This window comes from Mandrillus leucophaeus, unplaced genomic scaffold (assembly GCF_000951045.1).
Source record: "Mandrillus leucophaeus isolate KB7577 unplaced genomic scaffold, Mleu.le_1.0 Scaffold1842, whole genome shotgun sequence".
NCBI lineage: Eukaryota > Metazoa > Chordata > Mammalia > Primates > Cercopithecidae > Mandrillus > Mandrillus leucophaeus.
Genome location: NW_012101857.1, coordinates 258821 through 280871, shown reverse-complemented (window position 1 = coordinate 280871; position 22051 = coordinate 258821). Strand labels below are relative to the sequence as shown.

At 35.7% G+C, this 22051-nt stretch overlaps 1 protein-coding gene across 2 annotated transcripts in view; it reads left to right on the top strand.

Annotated features, from left to right (window-relative positions):
- MOSPD2 (motile sperm domain containing 2) overlaps positions 1 to 21567 on the top strand; it is a 50080-nt gene extending 28513 nt beyond the window's left edge. For both annotated transcript variants that reach the window (XM_011977805.1, XM_011977806.1), the window contains 10 exons: positions 1034 to 1094; positions 3397 to 3435; positions 9267 to 9391; positions 11635 to 11811; positions 12638 to 12750; positions 14877 to 14973; positions 15872 to 15968; positions 16401 to 16530; positions 18885 to 18987; positions 19905 to 21567. In XM_011977805.1, coding sequence (XP_011833195.1) covers positions 1034 to 1094; positions 3397 to 3435; positions 9267 to 9391; positions 11635 to 11811; positions 12638 to 12750; positions 14877 to 14973; positions 15872 to 15968; positions 16401 to 16530; positions 18885 to 18987; positions 19905 to 20042 — 1080 coding nt within the window. In that variant the 3' untranslated portion in view covers positions 20043 to 21567. The remainder of the gene's footprint in view (positions 1 to 1033; positions 1095 to 3396; positions 3436 to 9266; positions 9392 to 11634; positions 11812 to 12637; positions 12751 to 14876; positions 14974 to 15871; positions 15969 to 16400; positions 16531 to 18884; positions 18988 to 19904) is intronic.
- The last annotated feature ends 484 nt before the right edge of the window (positions 21568 to 22051 follow it).

The following is a 22051-nucleotide window of genomic DNA, read 5'->3' as shown; positions in this document are numbered from 1 at the left end:
CACACACAGAAAGGTATTATTTTATTTATATATATACATATACACACACACACACACACACACAGGTATTATTATATATATACCCATAACAAATACTTAAGATAGTTAAGGGCGCTTACTTTTAGTTTACTGCAATTAAAGATGCTGCAACTAACATTCCAGGGATGAATTTAGAAACTTTCATCTCTAGGACAACCCACCTTTCCAGTAATTGTGATGGATTTCAGTTTGCTTGGTTATATCTTTCATCCCACAGTCTTTATAAGATGGCCAATCGGAATTAGTGAATCAGTATGTGGCCATGGAGTAAAATGACCCATGGAAATAATAACCTTAATGACCTAATTTACTGTTGCTGTGCTCAAAGCAGTAGAACCAACCAGATAGCTATGTTTGTAGTCTCCCAGAAATCAGAATCAGTGAACAACACTGGAATATAAACTGAAAAACTAATTATAGGTCTCTAAATAAAATGAAAAAAGCCAGAAGTGGAGTAGATACAGCAGGCCAATGTGATTAGATTAAGTATTGTGATAAAAAAAGATTGATAAAACATATTTTATTGACACTGTTATGAGGTATAAAAATTAGGATTAAAAAGCAAATATATGAGAATTTACATACATGTGTATTATCATCCCAAGTAGTCTGATTATAAACTGTTTACTTGTTTCAATAATTCTTTAGTTATTCAACAGATTTTTAGAATTTCTCTGTGGAGATTGCTTTTAGATCCATTTTATGCCCCGTTGCCTTAGCAGCCTGAAGTACGTAACTAGTTTGAGGTAATGTGAATAATTTTAAAACATCACTAAGCATCTGGTTTCTTCAAGTCAGTTTTAGGGCTGATTATTATAAATAGCTTAATGACCTAAAACCTTAATCCTTGAGAATATAGATATTTAGATATGAGCTTACTTTTTAAAGAATTTAATAATTGTCTCATTTGTATTTAATAATTTCTCACCTTTAGAAATGTGCAATTTTAAGTTATCTAATGTGGACAATCTTAAAGATTTAATCTTTATTTTAGGACATGGACTTTGTACGCTTTATCATCAACTGCTTTAAGGTTTATTACCCTAAATACCTCTGTAAGTAACTTACTCCTTTATAAAAATATAACATATTGAAACTGTAGACAATGTCTGAGAATTGTGGAGCCTTATAGTATTATAGACTTTCATACCTGAAACTTTGTTTTCTGATGAAGAATTTTAAATATGTTCATAGACATTATTCTAACACATACAGAGGACAGTTTTTCATAAGTATTCATTGTCCTTCACAGTTAATTTTAAGAGTTTAAGTTCTAAACCGTATGTGTGGCATCCTGTAACACACACACCCACTCACACACATAGGTACATAAAAGCATACATTTATTTCAAAATTATCTCATTTTTACTAATATTTCAATTTAGAAATTCATTTCAAGTAGTATTTACTATATGAAACAGATAAGCAGTACTGATAAAGTACACTGTATGATAAGCAGTATTGATATATAAAGTATACTGTTACCAACTGCTATTTAAAAATTGTCATTAAGAAAATACTTGACTAGAAGGTACAACATTTGAATCTGGCATTTGGAGTTTGTTTGTTTTTCCTTGTGACTATTCCATTAATTACCTGAATGAAGAACTCCTAAACCTTATATAGTCCATTTTTTACTTGTTGAATTTGTATGATGGGTTCCCCCTAGGGAAGCCAAGATGCCAACTCACATAAACAGTCAAGTATATTTAACCCCAATGGTTTAAAAGTGAAAAGACAGAAGAGAGGCAACAGGGACATCAGAAAATGGGAATTTACAGATCTGCCTGAGCGTACTCCTAGAAAACAGCAAATTGGGTCTTTTGAGACTCGTGATTCAGGTGACTTTAGCATAAAATCCCTAAATTGTCTTAATTTGGCATATTGATTTTACTGTTGTTAATGAGAAGTGAGGAATAGACAAAAAAGCATAATGGATATCAAGAGTCAGTGCCACCCCTAGCTCTATACTCTCATCTTTTCAGAGAGAGTATTCATGAATATTTTTAGGTGAAAAGAATGATCAATAGTGTCCAGTTTGGGGAACCTGTACTATCTTAGGTTCCTTATGGATTTTTCCTGTATCTGGCATGTACCCTGATTCCTTAAGGCCTCCTGAGCAGTGCCAGTCATTGGTCAGTAGGAAATCACTACCCCATAGTTTTAGTTTGTTGCTCTTATGGACAAAATGAAAAAATACCCACTTGATCATTGAAATATCTAAAGGAGTTTGTGAAGAGCTACTTATCAATAGTATAAATATTATTATTACTTTGTGAAATACATCTGAGATTCTTTTGAGAAAACTATTAAAAAGTTAATAGATCTATATAAAGATGAATTATATAGATTCATCTTAATTAACTAGAGATTATATATACATATATATATATGTTCTACCTACATAATGTAGCTTTGCAGACATTGAATTTTGTGGAATCTTAATTGATTATTCTTCAAAATCTGTCATGAAGAATAACTATTGTATCTTAAAATCTTGAGTCCGCATTATTTTAAGCATATCCCAGATGAAGACTGCGGCATTAAGCACCAGGGTGCCTCTTCACAGATGCCTTTTTCCTTATATGTACTTTACTTGTCCTACATTAATGCAACAACTCTAGGAGGTTCTCTGCTCAGAAAAGAGTGAAATTACATTTTGATTCCTCTGGAATAGAAGAATGAATTGAATCTCAAAAATCTTCTTTGCAGTTTCTGTTTCTTTCTCACAGTTGTCTCATTTGTTAATAGGGCTGTTTAGTATCTTCAACTCAATGTGTAAATAATACTTCTGTATACTTTGGAATTATTAGCTTCCTGGTGCTCATGATGTAAATTAGAAATAATTTTTGCTTCTGAAAATGTAGTGATGTATTAAAAGGGGAGGGGGCAACTGTGAGACTGGTTTAACAATAGAATCTCTAGAAAATTGTAATTGAAACCATAAATTAGAACTGGAAATGATTTTAAAGTTCAGTGGCCTCAGCGCTACTATGACATGCCACATCCAAAGACTCCATTTATCCACTTAACTGTTTTCTTTTGTACTTCCCTGCAAACAACAAACACAGTGAATGACAAAAGAATAGGCTGTTTACCAGAGGACAGTGACAGTGCACTATTGATTTCCCACAAGTCCTCCTCCTGGGCTGGCACCTCACCATTGTGACATGCTAGTTCAGTTCCAGCACCACATGGAATACTATTCATGATACTATACACTTCACTGAATTAGAGCTCAGACAGTGAGCTCAGTTTTTACTTACATTTAGATGACCAGTTTTTTCTAGGCCAGTGTAAGTGATGTTATTACAGAGGTACTGATTCACATTCAATGAATTTTTTTTCATCTTTCAGCAAAAATAGTGATCTTTGATATGCCTTGGTTAATGAATGGTGAGTATATTTATACTTTCTTAAAACAAAATGTCTAATTTTCTTTGCCAATTTAGCCATATTTCTACAGTTGTTTAAAATAATGTTTATATTGTCCTTTGCATGCACTCTTAAGAGACTGAAGCTAGGGCACTCGAAGGCTATTCCTAAGCAAACAGGGCTAAAATTCTATACCCAGGACCTGGGGGCACCCATTAATCTTCTTTAAAAACAGCCTTGCCAGGCATGGTGTTGCACACCTATAGTCCTAGCTACTCAGGAGGCTGAGCCAGGAGGATCACTTGAGCCCATGAGTTTGAGGCCAGCTTGGGCAACATAATGATACCCTTCTCTTAAAAAAAATTAACAACAGCCTCAAAATATTCAACCATTAAGGTAATACTGTAGTCAGAAGCCTGAATTTGACATGCACAGATAAGGTGTGTCACAGAACACAGGCCTTGTCTAGGTTTTCTCATGGGCTTCAGGTGTTGAGAAGGAAGGTGGAATCAGTCTGAAACTCACCCCAAATCACTGTAGTGACATGACCCTTTTGACAGTCATGATATATTTTTTTGGTAAATTTTTTTTGAAAAAGCCATTGGTTGATAAACTATCTTGACCAACTTTAAAATTACTATAAATTTAATGTTATTAAATGTACATTCTCATTTGTGTTTGCAAAAGTCAGTTGTTACATAGAAAGCAATAGAGAAAATCAACAAATCCAAAACTTGGTTCTTTGAAAAATGCAACACAATTGACAAACCTTTAGCTAATAAAGAAGAAAAGGAAAGACTCAAATTATTAAAATCTGTAGTGAAAGAAGGGACATTACTATTGACCTTAAGGAAATAAAAAGGACTATAGGGGGATACTGTGAATAATTATATGCAAAGAAATTAGGTAACCTACATGAAGTTAACAAATTCTTAGAAAGATATAAACTACTGAAACTAATTCAAGAAGAATCAGAATAGAAATATAAAAAGGAAGTTGAATTAGTAATCAAAAAACCTTTCCACGAAGAAAAGCCCAGGCCCAGATGGCTTCACTGCTAAATTATGTGAAATATTTAAAGAAGAATCAACATGAATCCTTCACAAATTCTTCCAAAATATAGAAGAAGAGGGAATACTTTCCAACTTATTTTATGAGGCAAGTATAACCATAATATCAAACATCACAGGAAAAGAAAACTACAGACTAGTATTCCTTATGAAAATAGATGCAACAGTCCTCAACAAAGTACTAGCAAATTGAATCCAGCAGCATATAAAAAGGATTATACACCATGACTAAGTGGGCTCAACATATCAAAATCAACTAATGTAATCTACCATATTAATATAATGAAGGGGAAAATGATGTGATCATCTCAAGAGACACAGAAAAAGCATTTGACAAAATCTAGTACTCTCTCATGATAAAAGTACTCAACAAACTAGCAACATAAGGTGCAAAGAGTTGAAACAACTGCCAGGTTAAACCACAGTAGTCCACACAAGACCACCCCCATTTCTGACACAAACTGCAAGTTCAGGAGGTGCTGAAAATTACCCTTAGGTTTGGTAATTCTAGTGAAGGACTCTGAGAACTCACTGAAAACTATTATACTCACAATTATGGTTTATTACAGGGAAAGAATTTAGATTAAGGTCAACCACAGAAAGTAAGGTGTAGGGCAGAGTCCAGGGAAGTACCAAATGTAGAGCATGTTACTTCACTGGCATCAATATGTGGCAGTGTGCATGGAGTATGTCAACCTGGGAAGCTCACCCAAGCCTCAGTGTTCAGAGTTTTTATTGGAACTCCATTATGTAAGCATGATTGATTGCCCATGTGGTTGATCTTAGTCTTCAGTCTTCCCCAAGGTCTACTGATACCGTGTAACCCAAACCCTTACCCTGAATCACACTGTTGGTCTTTCTTCCATGGCCAGCTCCTACCCTAAGTCATATTGTTCCATTGTCACTCAAGGCCCCCAGACGAAGACAATCCTATCAGGCATGAAGATTACCTCTCAGAAGCTGAGGGCAAAGGCCAGACCTCTCTTTGGGTAAGGCTAATCCTTCATAGAAAAGAACTTCCTCTGCCTGTCTATAAAGGGCATATATGAAAAACCTGAATCTATGAAAACCCACAGCTAACATCTTACTTAGCAGGGAAAGAATGGATGCTTTCCCCCTAAGGTCAGGAACAAGACAACGCTGTCTGCTCTTACCACTTCTATTAATAAAAGAAGTTCAAGACAAGGACACTGAAAATTACAAAACACCATTTTAGTAAATTCAAGACCTACATAAATAAAAAGACTTCTTGTTCATGGATTGGAAGACTTAATACAGTCTCTCTAAAGTATCCATGGGAGACTGGTTTCAGAACCCTTCCCCCACCACCACCACAGACTCCAAAATCCTTGGATGCTCAAGTCCCTCATATTAAATGGTATAGTATTTGCATGTAACTGACACACATCTTCCTGTATACTTTTTTCCTTTTTTTTTTAATGAGTCTCATTCTGTCACCTAGGCTGGAGTGCATTAGCACAATCTCAGCTCACTACATCCTCTGCCTCCCAGGTTCAAACGATTCTCCTGCTTCAGCCTCCCAAGTAGCTGGGACTACAGGCACCTACCACCGCACCTGGCTAATTTTTATAGTTTTATAGACACAGGGTTTCACCATATTGGCCTGGCTGGTCTAGTCTTGAACTCCTGACCTGAAGTGATCTGCCTGCCCCAGCCTCCCAAAGTGCTGGGATTACAGGCATAAGCCATCACACCTGGCTCCTCCCATATACTTTAAATCATCTTTAGATTATTTATACTCCCTAACACAGTGTGAGTGCTATATAGTTGTTCTACTTTATTGTTTCTCATTTATATTTTTGTCATATTGGTTTTATTTATTTTTTAATATTTTCAATTGTGGTTGGTCAATCAAAAATCCATGGATGTGAAATCTGTGGATATGGAGGGCCGACTGTATTGGTAAGAGGTCAACACTTCCCAAATTGATCTACTGATTCAGTGCAGTCCCTATCAAAAGCCCAGCTGCCTTTTTTTGCAGAAATGGATATGTTTGTCCTAAAATTCATATGAAAATGCAAGAAACCCAGAGTAGTCAAATCTTGAAATAGAAACACAAAGTTGGAGGATTTAACACTTCCTGATTTCAAAATTTACTACAAAGCTACAACAATCAAGACATTGGGCATGTATGGGCATAAGGATAAACATATAGATCAGTGAAATCGAATTGAGGGTCCAGGTATAAACCCTAGCGTTTATTATGGTCAGTTGATTTTTTTTTACAATGGTGCCAAGACAATTCAGTAGAGAAATAAGACTTTTTAAATAAAAGGTGCTAGGACAACTGGGTATGCACATTCAAAGGAATAAAGTTGGACCCTACCTCACATCATATATAAAAATTAACTCAAAATGGATCAGAAACCTAAATGTAAGAGCTAAGTCTCTTAGAAGAAAACATAGGATTAAATCCTTGTGCTTAGATTGGGCAATGGTTTCTTAGATATGACAACAAAAGCACAAGCAACAAAAGAAACAGATAACATTGGACTGCATGAAAATGGAAAACTTGTGCCTTCAAGGACACTATCAAGTAGGTGAAAAGACAATTCTCAGAATGGAAGAAATCATTTACAAACCATACATTTGATAAGGGACTTATTCTAGAATATATAAAGAACTCTTAGAATGCAACGTTAAAAAGACAAGTGGCCAGGCATGGTGACTCACACCTGTAATCCTAGCACTTTGGGAGGCTGAGGTGGGCAGATCACCTGAAGTCAGGAGTTCGAGACCAGCCTGCCTAACATAGTAAAACCCCGTCTCTACTAAAAATACAAAATTAGCCGAGCATGGTGGCGCAAGCCTGTAATCCCAGCTGCTCAGAAAGCTGAGGCAGGAGAATTGCTTGAACCCGGGAGGCAGAGGTTGCAGTGAGCCAAGATTGCACCATTGCACTCCAACCTGGGCAACAAGAGTGAAACTCTCTCTGAAAGAAAAAAAAAAAAGACAACCCAATTAAAAAATGAGTGAAAGATTTAAATAGATGTTTTTCTAAAGAAGATCAACAAATGGGCAATAAGCACATAAAGAGATGCTGAGCATCAGTAGTCAGAGAAATGCAAGTCAAAACCAAGTGAGGTATGATTTCACACCCACTAGGGTGGCTAGAATCAAAAAGACACAATAACAGGTATTGGCAAGGATGTGGAGAAATTGGAAGCCTCGTACACTGCTGGTGAGAATGTTAAGATGGTCCGGCCACATCAGAAAACAGTTTGGTAGCTAAACATAGAATTACCATATGACCCAGAATTCCACTCCTTAGTATATGCCCATGAGAAGTGACAACATATGTCTACAGAAAAACTTGTACACAAATGTTCATGGCAGCATTATTCATAATAACAAAAAGTGGAAACAGCCTAAATATTCATCAGTTGCTGAATGGATAAGCAAATATTGCATATCTATAAAATGGACAATTATTCAGTCATAAGAGGGAATTAAGTACTGATACATGCTACATTATGAATGAACCTTGAAAACATGCCAAGTGAACAAAGCCAGTAGAAAAAGCCACGTTGTATGGTTTCATTTATATAAAATGTCCAAAATAAGCAAATCCATGAAGACAGAAAATAGATTGGTAGTTCCTAAGGACTTGGAGAAGGAGGCATAAAGAGACATTGCTATATGAAGGTTCGTTTTGGTGTGATGAAAATGTTCTAGATTAGATTGTGGTGGTGGTTGCACAATTCTGTGAATATACTAAAAACCATTGACTTGTATATAAAGGGAGGATTTTATGACATGTAAATTATATCAGTAAAGTCATGAAAAATCAGATTTATCAAATTAATTAAAGTAGCATAGTTTCAAACATGCCAACTCACATTTTAAATTGAAATTAATGAAAATTTAAATGTTATGTAAAAAACTTATAGTTAGCTAAAATAAAAAGATACTTCTCTAATGTTTATCATGCTATTCTTATTTTCTGTTGTTTTTAATTGACAATTTTGCAAATTTAATGCAGTATTTCTATTGTAATTTCTTAAAAATGTACTTAGATTGTCACAGTGAAAATTAGGTTTAAAAATTAAGCATAAATAAGAAATTACATGACAGAACAAGATTATAATTACCAAACAGCTGTGTTTGACAACAGAACAGTGCAGTTCGTGCCACTGCACTCCAGCCTGGGTGACAGAGTGAGACTCTGTCTCAAAAAAATTTTTTAAAACAGTTTATTTTTGAGATTCTGTAAGTTCCCCACAATTATATAAACTGCAAGCCTGGGAGAGAGGCAGAGAAGTGTAGGGTTAGGAAGGAAGTCTGGATCCAGCTCACACTCATAATAAGAAGGGCTGTTTCTTTCTTTCTCTTCTGACTCGCTGTTTGAGAAGGTTTTTCAGATAGAGAGTTTATGAGAACCATAAGGTAAATGACTCTTTCCATACTATTGTGCAGTTATTTCCTGAATCATATTGCTGTTTGATTCAGTGTCTGGAAATCTAAATAGTTGGGATCATTGATGGATTTGTTCAGAGGCCAAAACCCTGATAAGCTTATTAATGAACATCAGGGTAACTTAATCTTCCTGAATCTTCATAGAACATTTGAAACCCATAAGGGAGAGCCACAATGTAAACGCCTACAGAAATTAGAGAATGTTAATTAAGTACATCACGTAAAGATAAATATTAACAGATTATAGCCCAAACTGATTTCAGAAGACCTGGGTTAGCATTTATGGTAAATTAATTGAGAATAGGAATGAAGATGATTTTAATGAAGTGACTGGTTTTTCTTCAGCTGCTTTCAAAATTGTGAAAACCTGGCTTGGTCCAGAAGCAGTGAGCTTGTTGAAGTTTACAAGCAAAAATGAAGTTCAGGACTATGTCAGTGTAGAATACCTGCCTCCCCACATGGGTGGAACTGTAAGTATAATATTTGAAACTTGTTTATAAAACTATACTGGATAATGACACATTAGGCTGTATACTTTCCTCAAGGAAAAAAGAAAAGTAGTATCATAATATACAAAGAAGTATCACAGATACCCTCAAAATAGCAAGTAGTGTTACACACATTTTTAAAGTTTTAAAGTTGTTGATTTTTTATTTTTTAATAGGTAATATATTTATGTGGTTCTAAACTGAAGAATATTCAGAAGAATAATGAGAAATAAGTCTTCAGTAAAAATATCTCCTCCTACTTCTATTTCCAATCACCATATTCCCTCCCCAGCTGAATTTCTTATATTAATTTGCAGGGATATGTATTACCTATATAAACAAGTATAGTATATAATTCTTCCTCCCTCTCATCTCTTCTAAACAGTTAGTGCATTTATGTGCTACTGTGCATCCTGCTTTTCTCTTCACAGCATGTCTTATACCAAATCAGTATGTAGCAGGCTCTCATACTCGTTTATGGCTACATGGCATTCTACTATCTAGACATAAGTTAGTGAATTTCCTCTTGATGTGTCTTCAGTGTGCTTCCAATTGTTTGCTGTTCAACAATCTTTTTAGTTAAAAAGATACTGTTAAGCATATACTGTCAAGATTTTTTTGAGCTGATTTTTACTACTTATAAAAAAACTGTACAACTTATGGACTTGGTATGCTTTGGGTTAACTTGATAATATTTCACTTATTTGATTTTTTGCAATCTTTTTTTTATACTGCCTGCCTGGCAAAATTGTGTTCAATCAGAACTAGCAAGAGGAATAGTTTTGATATGTCCTTCTGTTTATTGTCTTTGATTAGAAAAGACCTGAACCAGTATTTTTAATTTGAAGTCTGCTTCTTTCTTATTCTAAGGCTTTATTTCACATTTTCACCTAGAAAAACCAAATACACTTCATTTCAGGTGCTATGCTTGATTTAAAATGTGATTTTGTTTATTTTTAATAACTTGCTCATAAAATTGTTGTATCTTAAATAATTATAATTAATATAATTCATAACATTTTAAATTATATTAATTTTATGTATAGAAAAGGTTATTTTATTTTCCCTCTCTGTTCTTAGTGATATATTTCTTCAGAATTACAGTCAAACTTATAGCAGGACTATTTTTTAACATTAATTTTTAAGTATTTTTTTTTCAAAAAGTAATACATATACATGATTTTTTAATAAAGTAAACACAGTACCAGAGATTGAAAAGTGTAACAGTACCATGAAAAGTACATCTCCCTTCCCAGGTCCTTGCCCACTGCCACTCCCTAGAGGCAGTCACCATTAAGTTTTCTATCCCTCTGGAGTTATCTATTACAGTTTTTTACACAAATGGTCACATACCATATATATTGTCCAGTTGTGCTTTTTTCACATCTTTTATTTTGCAGGTTATACCATATTGATTCACAGAGGTCTATCTCATTTTTAAACCATTCCAAAATATTCCATTGTGTGGATGGATATAACATACTTTATTTAATCACTCCTCTTTTAAAGGACTGCAGTCATAATTGTATTCTAATTTTTTGCCATTACTAGTTTTGCTGCAGTGAATATCCTTGTAATAACACTTGATGTATGGGTGCAGCAAGAATGCATACAGAATAAACTCCTAGAAAAAAACTCAGTGGGTATAGTTTTTAATTTTGATAGCTGTTGCCACATTTCCTCTAAAGAGATTGTGCCTGTTTACCAATAATGTATGAGAATTCTTGAACCACCTCCTTGCCAGCATCGCATATTCTTATTTTTGTAATCATTGCCAGTCTCAGGTAAAAAATATTTCATTGTCATTTTAATTTGCATTTCTTTAATTATAAGTGATGTTGAAAACTTCTTTATGATTCAAAAGACAGTTTTCATTCTTTTTCAGTGTATTCTATATCCCTCTTTTGTATTGTTACAGAACTTATATGGTTCTTAAAAACACACACACACACAACATATACATTTAAAGCTTTTATCCATCTGAAATTCTTTTTGGTGTAGAGAACAAGCTAGAAATCTAAGGTGATTCTGTATAGATGGCTAGCCAGTTGTCCCACACCACTTATTGCTGCTTTTCTTTCTGGTTTGAAATACTTCCTTTATTTTAAATTTCGTGATCTAATTAAGTCTATTTTCTTGGCCAAAGTAATGAACTGTAAATCTACGAAGAGAATTATTTCTCCACCCACCATTTAGTAGGCTCATGTGAAATTATTTTCTTTTAGGATCCTTTCAAGTATAGCTATCCACCACTAGTAGATGATGACTTCCAGACCCCATTGTGTGAGAATGGGCCTATTACCAGTGAGGATGAAACTTCAAGTAAAGAGGACATAGAAAGTGATGGCAAAGAAACATTGGAAACAATTTCTAACGAAGAACAAACACCTCTTGTTAAAAAGGTAACTTTATAAATAAAATGAAACTGAATCACAAGTTACGGTCTATGCCCAATTCTGCCACTAGCCAGCTATGTGATTTTGGGTAATTCACTTAACCTGCTACCCTTCCACATTTTTGTGTGTAAAAAGAAAGAGAAAGGATGGGATTAGCTAACCAGAAGCACCACTTTAGTGTATTTAAGGCTGATTCCAGGCCAGAGCCTGTGTCTTATACCTATAATCCCAAGCACTTTCTGAGGCTAAGGTGGAAGGATCGCTTGAGCACGGGAGTTTGAGACCAGCCCGAGCAACATAGGGAGGCCCTGTCTCTACAAAAAATAAAAAATTATCCAGATGTGATAGTGCACACCTGTCGTTCCCAGCTACTCTGGAGGCTAAGTTGGGAAGATCGCTTGAGCCCAGGAGGTCGAGGCTGTAGTGAGCCATGATTGTGCCACTGCACTCTGACCTGGGTGACAGAGTGAGACTTTGTCTCAAAATAAAATAAAGGCTGATTCCATGCTTTTGTATAAAGACTAGCAAAACACATCTAGAAGTAATTGTTTTATCTAAATTTTTTTTATTTGTCTAAAAGTAATGAATTTACAACTTTGATTTAGTTCCTTTCTCTAATTTTTAAAAGAGCACTTAGTAGTTGTCACTCTTTTTACAGGTAATCAGGAACTTGATAGATGGATAAATACAATGTTATATTTTAGAAAAATTTAAAGACTCTTAAGGGAAGGGCCATGTTGTATTTTCTACAGTAACCTATGTAGGCACTAAAATAGATGTTAATGGTCATGTTAATATATGCTAAATAGTTATCCTTTTTTTTTGTCTTTAGATTAACCCAACCGAATCTACTTCCAAAGCAGAAGAAAATGAAAAAGTTGATTCAAAAATGAAAGCTTTCAAGAAACCATTGAGTGTGTTTAAAGGCCCCTTACTACACATCAGGTAATCGCCAAATATTTTATTAGCTATAATTTTATAACGTATCTTGATCACCTTGAGGGAGCCACAAAATTAAGAAAACTTCTCTTTGGTTTTTGAAACTGTAGAAATATAAAACCAAGAGTTATCTGAAAATTACCTTGGTTTCCAGACATAGTGGATATTTTTAGCTACCTTTCTTTCACTATGTCGAGTGTCTTTAAAGGGCTCTCATCACATATCAGATAACAAAAGTAAGTATTTATATATTAGTCAATCTGAATGGCAGTAGTTTCCTCACATTACTGATACTATTAGACTTGCCCAAGTTCGGGAATGCCAGAAATGCCACGAAGGATTTGTTGATTTTACTTTCCAAAAGCCAAAGATGAACTAGAAAAATAGGTTTGTGACTGAAGCCAAACTTCAGGACATCTCTGTTTTTCTGCTAGGTTATTTGATTCAAAAGATTCCAGGTTTCTTTCAGCATTGTATAAAGTGTATAAAGACCTTTTTCTCACTGATGTTTTTGGTTGGTAAATATATTTTGCCTTACGTTAAATTGCTACACCAACTTTATGATCTCATGTAGCATTTTCTGTCCCTTTACTTGAAACCTTTCTATATAGCTGCTTTATGTGTGTCTCGTATGAACAATACAGCCAGACTTCTAAAAAATCTAATCTGACATTCTCTAATTGATAATATTAGTTTGTTTACATATATTTTGATTACTGTTATATTTGGATTTATCTCCGCCATCTGTGTGTGTGAAAGCCAACAAACAAGAGAGACAGATGCACATGCATTTTCTATTTTTCATGGTTTTTCTTTCCCATTTTCTCCCTTCGTAGTTTATCTTTTCTGTTCGTTTACTTGTTCCCTTTTTTCTCCCTACTTATTTGGAAGTTACACATTCTGTTTTCACTGGAAGCCTGTCACATCGTAGGTCCTTGCCTGTAATTGTAGAGGTATGACAGGAAAAGCAGGCTAGGGAGAAAGCCAGACAGCTTCTCAACTGCATATCAGGCTCTGCTCCTCCCTTCCTCCGCCCCCGGTGAAGTCCCACAGCTGCTCCTACACGTACACAAGGACCTAACCAACCTCTGTCTTCCTGGAGCTGCTCACAGTTTTGTGCTGGTTACTAAGTACAATGAGATCCATAACCTTCTGTTTTTCTATGACTTACTTAAGATTGAGTTCTAAAAGGAAGCCAGCAACCGTGTAAATTTACCACCTTGTCCAAAACTAGGCAAAACCCTCCTGGGAGAGCTCATTCTTAAAAACATGTGTTAGTTAGATTAAAAAACACCCCCAAGGTACAGACATTCCTGATTTAAAATTAACCTATTTAAAGATGTATCTCAAAATCAAGGGCTCGCTGAAAATCCACTTTAAATTATTCACCTTTTTATATAAAACAAAAACACTATTCTTCCCATCGTTTTGAGCCACCTGATACAATTTGGATAGTGTAATTAAACTACACAAACTTTGCTTGAATTGTTTTAAAAATTTTTTAGGTCATAGGCATTACAATGGAAAGTAATAGTAAAATTTAAATTTTGAAGCTCACTGATTTTACTGTTTAATAAGTTCTTCCTACAGCTCCCATCCCAAATTTACTTTTATGTTTATTTCTCTCCTTCCCTATTACTTAGAAAAGCTGCTATATAGTAAGAAATTATTCTGTTAAATACATTCCTAATCATCTTTCTTTTTAAGTTATGCTCTTTCCTGTTGGTGTATAGAAATATGCCTTATTCTAATTATTTGTAATTAGGTAAAGTTGAAGCAGCAATATCTTCTTTGCTTTATTATCTATAACCTTCCAAATAGTTTAAATCAGTGCACCTTAAGATAGTGCTGATTATAGGATTAATCAGAGCCTTCATCATTCTCTCTTCTGTTCTTCCTGGTTTGCTTTTGATCTTGGGGAAAACCATAGGACTTTTTAAATAGTGTGCATTGAATCAGTAAGATTAAAATACAAAATTGTATTGGGTAATTGTTTTGTAAGTCTTTTTTGGTGAAATGCCTTTATACAAATGAGCCTAAAATATTAACTAAATATTTTTTCCTCAGGCTAATGATTAGATTGTCATTTGTTCTGATTATTACAAATGTTGTATGTTTTTGTCACTCCCTAGCCCAGCAGAAGAACTGTATTTTGGAAATACAGAATCCGGAGAGAAGAAAACTTTAATAGTGTTGACAAATGTAACTAAAAATATAGTGGCATTTAAGGTAAATATCTCAAAGATACAATAAATTATGTTTGAGAATTTGACATGGAAAGTGATTTTAGACATGTTCTAATTGGAAGATTGAAAAATTTGAACTTGTACAGTGTTTTAATTTATGACAATTTTTAGGTATGTAGTACTCCCTTCTGGTTCTAACCAAGTGGCATAGCTTATCAAAAAATGTTCCCTGGGCTCTGTATCTGAATTTTTATGTGCAGTAATAGGTTAATGTCTAAGTTAATACAAGGGTTTAATGTTTGTTGTAAATAACAACCCAAGAAAAATTACTCTTTACTATGTGAATAATTTAATTTATAATAACAGTGAAACATAAAACTGTAAAATTGATAGTGCATTTTCCCCAAGTGTGGTATATTCTGGAGTGTAGTTTATATCGGATATTAACCTGATACTGAGCATTAAGCGTAAGAAGACTGAGTCCGTCTCTACCCCATATTGTAGGTTTTCCTGCCTTAAATCTTCTGTTTAATTTAGACGTAACCACCAGGATGTTCCTGATGTGCTTTGATTATCTACTGTTTTTTAATTTCTGAACACCATTGTATTAATTACATGCAATCTAATGTGCATTGTTTTTGTGAATTTATGTCATTAAATTCAGGCAATTAACAGGATAAATATTTAACAGATGGATTGTTTTATTTAAGAGGGAGTCTGAATGACAATTTGACTTACAAGTATCTTTTTAGATAGGTCGAGATGCTTTCTTCCTGTTAGTGGGGAAAAAATCTATTCTATGCATAACCATCACTGTTACTTTGTAAACTCTTTGTTATTGATTATTCACTGCTAATTTTTTTTTAAAAAGTCATTCTTAAGCCATTTCCCCCCCCAAAAAAGCACAAAGGATGTTATGTGACTATTGTGTTTATAAACAGGTGAGAACAACAGCTCCAGAAAAATACAGAGTCAAGCCAAGCAATAGCAGCTGTGACCCGGGCGCATCAGTGGATATAGTTGTGTCTCCCCATGGGGGTGAGTTGTCACTTAGTAGCCACAGCAGGTGTTGAGTGTGGCGGGGGGAAGGGGACCTGGAGCTGGGCTCTGAGTCAGCAGAGATGTCGGGCTAGAATCTAGAAATTAGCGGAGTATCACGAGTCACCTCACCTCACTGTAGACATCGGTTTTCCCACATGTGAAATGGGATGGTCAAAGAGGTCTCTAAAGCCCTTTCCAGCATTAAAATGTAATTGTTTCTAACAAGTAAAATTGTTTAAACTGACACCAATTGAAATTGAATTTCAAAGGAGAAATTCCTCACTTTTAGAACTTTTTCCTTTTTAAAGATATTTCCATTTTCTTCTTTTTCCTTAATGTTAAGTTCCAGAATAATGCTTTAAACCACATGCATATGCAACCCCTTTGAAGGTTCCTGTTTATATGCTGAATTACCCTTTTGGAATGCAGGTTTAACGGTCTCTGCCCAAGACCGTTTTCTGATAATGGCTGCAGAAATGGAACAGTCGTCTGGCACAGGCCCAGCAGAATTAACTCAGTTTTGGAAAGAAGTTCCCAGAAACAAAGTGATGGAACATAGGTAAGCTTTTTCCTCACATTCTTCTCAAATGTAGTGGGAAGAATCAGAAAGAGAAAAGTGCCTCCTTGGACCAGGTGGCCTCCCTTTCTTCTTACATCTGCTGGGTGCCCTGCAAGGCTGTGGGGATGCCCAGATGAAAGAGACCTGGTGTTGCTCAAGGAGGTCACTAGTAGCAGAAACTCACTTGCAGGTCAGTGCAAGAGTCTGGATCTGTCCAGATCACAAACACAGATTGTCTCAGCAGTTCTCCCTGTAGGAACGCTCACCTTACATACTAGAATGTTTTTACAGCATTGTTTGTAATAGTGAAAAACTGGAAAGAAAGAATCTAAATGGTAACCAGTAAAGCAATAGTGAGATACATTTGAGTATATCCACACTAAAGCGTGCTGCAACCACTCAAAAAGGTACAGCAAGTCTATTTGTTCTGACATGGAAAAACATCTGTAATATATTTTAGAAAACAAATCTAGTGAGAAAAATTGGTTATGGACATTATCCTACTTAAGAGGGGGGAAAACTTGTGTATATAGATATATACGTGTATGTGCATGTATATAGATATATCAGGTTGTGACAAATTTCTTGAAAAGATGCATAGAAAAGGAGAATAGAAAAGACTGTATTGTAGTTTTATTTTGCTTTTTTTTTATTGGAATTGTGGTTTATTGGAGTGTTCCCATTTTTCCCCCCAGGGGACATCTGTCAATGTCTGGAGACACTTTTCGTTATCACAACTGGGTGATGGGGTACAATGGGCATCTAATGGGGGCAGCATAGGGATGCTGCTAAACCACTAGCAGTACACAGGACAGCCCCATCCCCCAAAAATGATCTGGCTCCAAATGTCCATAGTGCCAAGGCTGAGAAATCTTGCTTTATAGGGTAGTTAAGGATGGCCATTACAATGACATTAGAGTAGGCCCTGAAGCAAGCCACATAGATAACTGGACAGAGACCTTTCCAGACAGAACAACAGATGCAAAAGGAGTGTGCTTGGCCTTTGGGAGGAACAACAAGCAAGTCACTGTCTCATGACTCCAGTAAGGGAGGAGCATGGTGAGAGATGGGGACAGAGATAGTAGGATATCAGATCGTCCCTATGGTGAGGACTTCTGAGTGAGAGGAAAAACTATTAGGCGGTGCTAAGCAGAGCCATGAGGTGATACGGGCTTATTTTTTTTTAAAAGGATTCTTCTGGGTACTGCGTAGAAACTAGACGGTGGGCAGTGATACCAAGTTCACACTAAAATGGAATTTGCTATATGCCAGCACTGTTCTAGATGCTTTAGACATACTGATTCATTCAGTCATGAAGACAGCCCTGTGAGGGAGGAAGGCATTTTTCCTACTTTATAGAGGAGAAGCTGGGAAACCTGATAATGGCTATGGTTGAATGAAATCTTCAGGGCTGGGCACAGTGGCTCACACCTGTAATCCCAACACTTTGAGAGGCTGAGGTGGGAGGATTGCTTGAGCCCAGGAGTCTAAGACCAGCCTGGGCAACATAGGGAAACCTCTTCTCTACGAAAACTCAAAAGCTTAGCTGAGAGATCATGAAAATAGATTATGAACAGTGAAATTCCTGAGAAGGCTGAAAGTGTGTGGGGGACCAAAGCAGGGGAGATTAGCCTTGGTCCAGAGGAGGGAGAAGCAAATGGAGGTCAGCAGCCTGCCTTGTTTTTACATGTAATATTTAAATTTTCAAATTCTATTACAGGAGGGCCTACTTTCTGTTTTTATCAAGAGTTTTTCTTTTGTTCAAAGACATGGTTATGGGAATGTTTTGAAAGGGTAAGAAACACTGGTATAAAAGGTGTTGTAGATTAATTTGAAGTTCTTATGAAACAGTCTCTCAAAATGAAGGGTTATTTTTGGTTTTGTTATGTTCGAGTTGCTTTGTTTTCTTTGTTTTTTGCTGTACCAATTACTGATGGTTTGCTTTTCTATAACTGTGAGAGGAGATCACTGTTCTGCAGAAAGTGGGAGGGAGGCTTGGTGGTGGGGTACTGAACTTCAAGGAAAGTACCTTTCTCCTATCTAGAAAGGGTGATTTCCTTCAAATCATAAGATATTTTGATGAATTCTACTGAATACCATATAAAAACTTTCATTTGAATTTTACTGAATGGTATCTGCCATATGTTGTGTTCCTTATATGTACATTAATTAACGAAGCTGGAAGATACATATACACAGAGCAGCTGTCTTAGGTGAACCTGGGGAAGAGGAATGAGGGTTTTCACCTCTGTTACATAGTCTTCTGTGTTTAGCTGTTTTCATTTTATATTTTACTTTTATAAGAAAATTCATTAACATTTTTAAGAAGTTATGTTTTCTTTGGATTTTCATAGGTTAAGATGCCATACTGTTGAAAGCAGTAAACCAAACACTCTTACGTTAAAAGACAATGCTTTCAACATGTCAGATAAAACCAGTGAAGATATATGTCTACAGGTAAGTATACTTTCTTCCTACCCAAACAAAGTTATTAATGCTGATCAACATTAGAAATCCCTTTTTTTCTCACGGACATAAGGAAAAGCCTTTGGCATAGACACAACAGAAATACTGTCTTCTCTGTGAAGAGATGCCAAATCAGAAATGGTAGGCAGGCCAGGTGCAGTGCTGCCTGTAATCCCAGCACTTTGGTAGGCCAAGGCAGGAGGATCACTTGAGCCCAGGAGTTTGAGGCCAGTCTGGGCAATATAGCGAGACCCTGTCTCTACAAAAAAACTGAAAATTAAGCAGGTGTGGTGGCACACATCTATAGTCCCAGCTACTAGGGAGTCTGAGGCAGGAGGATTGCTTGAGCCTGGGAGGTCAAGGCTGCAGTGAGCCGTGATCATGCCACTGCCCTCCAGTCTGGGCAACAGAACAAGACCGTTTCTCAATTAAAAAAAAAAAAAAAGAAAAGAAAAGAAATGGTGTAAGTAATGAGTTATTTTTGGAGATCTATTAACCATTTGAAAGCTTTGGCCATTTTTAGCAAAGCACAAGGTGCTTTGGGGAGTATCAAATAATTCAGTCTTGCAGAAAAAAAAGTACCAAGTAGTGCATTTAAATTTGAAAGAGACAGAGGGGCTCTCCGAGTAGCTGAAGGCTACTTAAGGGTTTCTGTACCTCCAGGAACTGACTGCTCTGCTCCTGTCTCAGCTAGAAATGTAGACCTCTCAAAATGAGAATAAGCATAGACATATCTGTCCACCAAACAAATCTAATGCCCTGTTGCACTTCCACCTCCTTCCACCAGCCTTACAGAGTAGTGGGCCCCATCCTTTCAGTGTTTGGATTTCTAGTATTCCTGTTTGTCGTGCCCATGATTAATGACTGTTTTATTGATATAAATCTTTCATCCCTTTTTCCCTCTTCAGCTCAGTCATTTACTAGAAAGCAATAGGAAGCTTGAAGACCAAGTTCAGCGTTGTATCTGGTTCCAGCAGCTGCTGCTTTCCTTAACAATGCTCTTGCTTGCTTTTGTCACCTCTTTCTTCTATTTATTGTACAGTTAAAGAAGTGGTGCCGAATAGGAACCACGGCTCCTTCGTCCATTAGTTGGAAAAAGTAACAGACCTAAAACTCTACCAAGCTACTAAAAACATTGCACATCTGTGCTTCCTAAAAGGAAATATGCAGCACTTAGAGGGGAACACATACATGTCTTGAAAATAAACTGCTAGAATAAAGAAATGCTGGAGAAATTGATTATAAGAGACTATAGCTATTTAGTAAAGTAAGTAAAGGCATATCCATTGTGTAAATTAATAGTTTAAATATAATTTATTTTTTCCTTTTGATCTGAATACTTTTAAAGCTTAAGTTTTATCGTGTAAATACATTAGCTAAACTGAAAAGTATAAGTAACATGCTTTGTTGCAGCCAAAAAATGTAATCTGCTTTTTTATGACAGAATTATTATAGCTGAGCTGACTTACTAGCTTTTCTATACTATGTATATAGAAGAACATGTATATTGAGAAAGAAAACATACTTATATAGAGGAATTTATGTAACCATGACTTTGTAATGTTGAGAATTCCTCCCAGGTGATGGTCAATATTCTTTTGGAATGTAAACCGATTTAATGCCAAACCACCTTAACCCTTGTTTCTCAGTGTTCCTTAACAGCCTGCCTTTTGTTAATCTCAGACTTTTTTATGAACACTCTCATTTCAGTAGAATTTGGAAAACTAAGCGTGGTTGGAATTTCTTTGAATTCTGTTAGTAATGCCCAAAAGAAAAGTCTCAAGCAGTCCCCCTATCCAGTCATTTTTATGGAGTTTCATGTTGTCCACTATAGCTGGACACTGAACTTTTTGCCTAATTTATTAAAAAGGCCTGACCTTCTGTTGTCCCATCTTCACCCCCATTCCAGAGCAGAGGAGTCTCTGTGGACCATGAATTGCACTGTCTCCCTCCTCATTTCTAAATGAAAGGTGTTAGATATAAATGTTTTGAAAAGTTAGTTGTATGAGATGCTAAGCAGGATAATAAATTTAGATTTTAAAATGTTCCTTGTTAAAGTCAGCCCATGACAAGGAAATTTACAAAATACTAGAGTATCTAGAAGGGTGAAAAGAAAAAAATAAAAAGAAACATAGATGCCCAGGTGTCAGCTCTCCATTTAAAAAATGAAAAATGTAACTCACGATGATCTGTGAAACCTTCAAACTAGGACCAATTGACTTACTTGATATTCTGCCTTTGATATGGTAGTACCCACCCGGTATTCCTGAAATCCTAACAAGATACACCTTGCAGTAGCAGAGGCGATGAAATTAGTTTGTTTTCTCATTAATATGGCCAGTTTGGGTCTATGTTGCTTCACATGTACATCTACTTTATTTGAAAGAAAAAACAGTCTGCCTGTAAAATGTTGAGTTTTGATTGAGCCATGTTTAGAGGTTTTATTACTATTCTGAAGGGTAGTGTTGTTGGCTTTCATCTTCAAGAAGTTGATTCCAAAATTGAGTTATGAAGAATGATATAACAGAATTCCTTCAAAATTGGCCTAGAAAATAAAACCTTAAAAGGACACTGGTGTGCTACTTTGTCTTAATTTGGGCTTTTCTGTTTCAGTTTGCCACCTCCAGCTGTGAAACGGACTGCAGTCCACCCTAAGTACTGTGCACAGTATCTCCCTGTATGTGTGCACAGTGGCTTCCCCTTACATGGTAGATTTTTGGCCTTAATATAATCTAATCCCAAAGTAGTTGTGTATGTTTTCTGTTCCTTGGCAAATAAATGAGGAAATAATTAGCCAAGATTGAAAATGTATTGTCCTAACGGTGTCCCTTTAATGTTTCATATGAAAAATTATGTTGACCCACTAAAATATCCTTGCTCAATGTCTGGTCAGTTGAATTTAATAACATATCCTGTTAATGTTTGTGTATCTATTAAATGTGACTAAGCAGGATTACCGAAAATTAACTATAAAATCAAAGGCATCTAAACGTTTGTACTTGTCTTGATTAATCATATATTTACACTTGATTTTATTGTCTTCATTTGTTTTTAT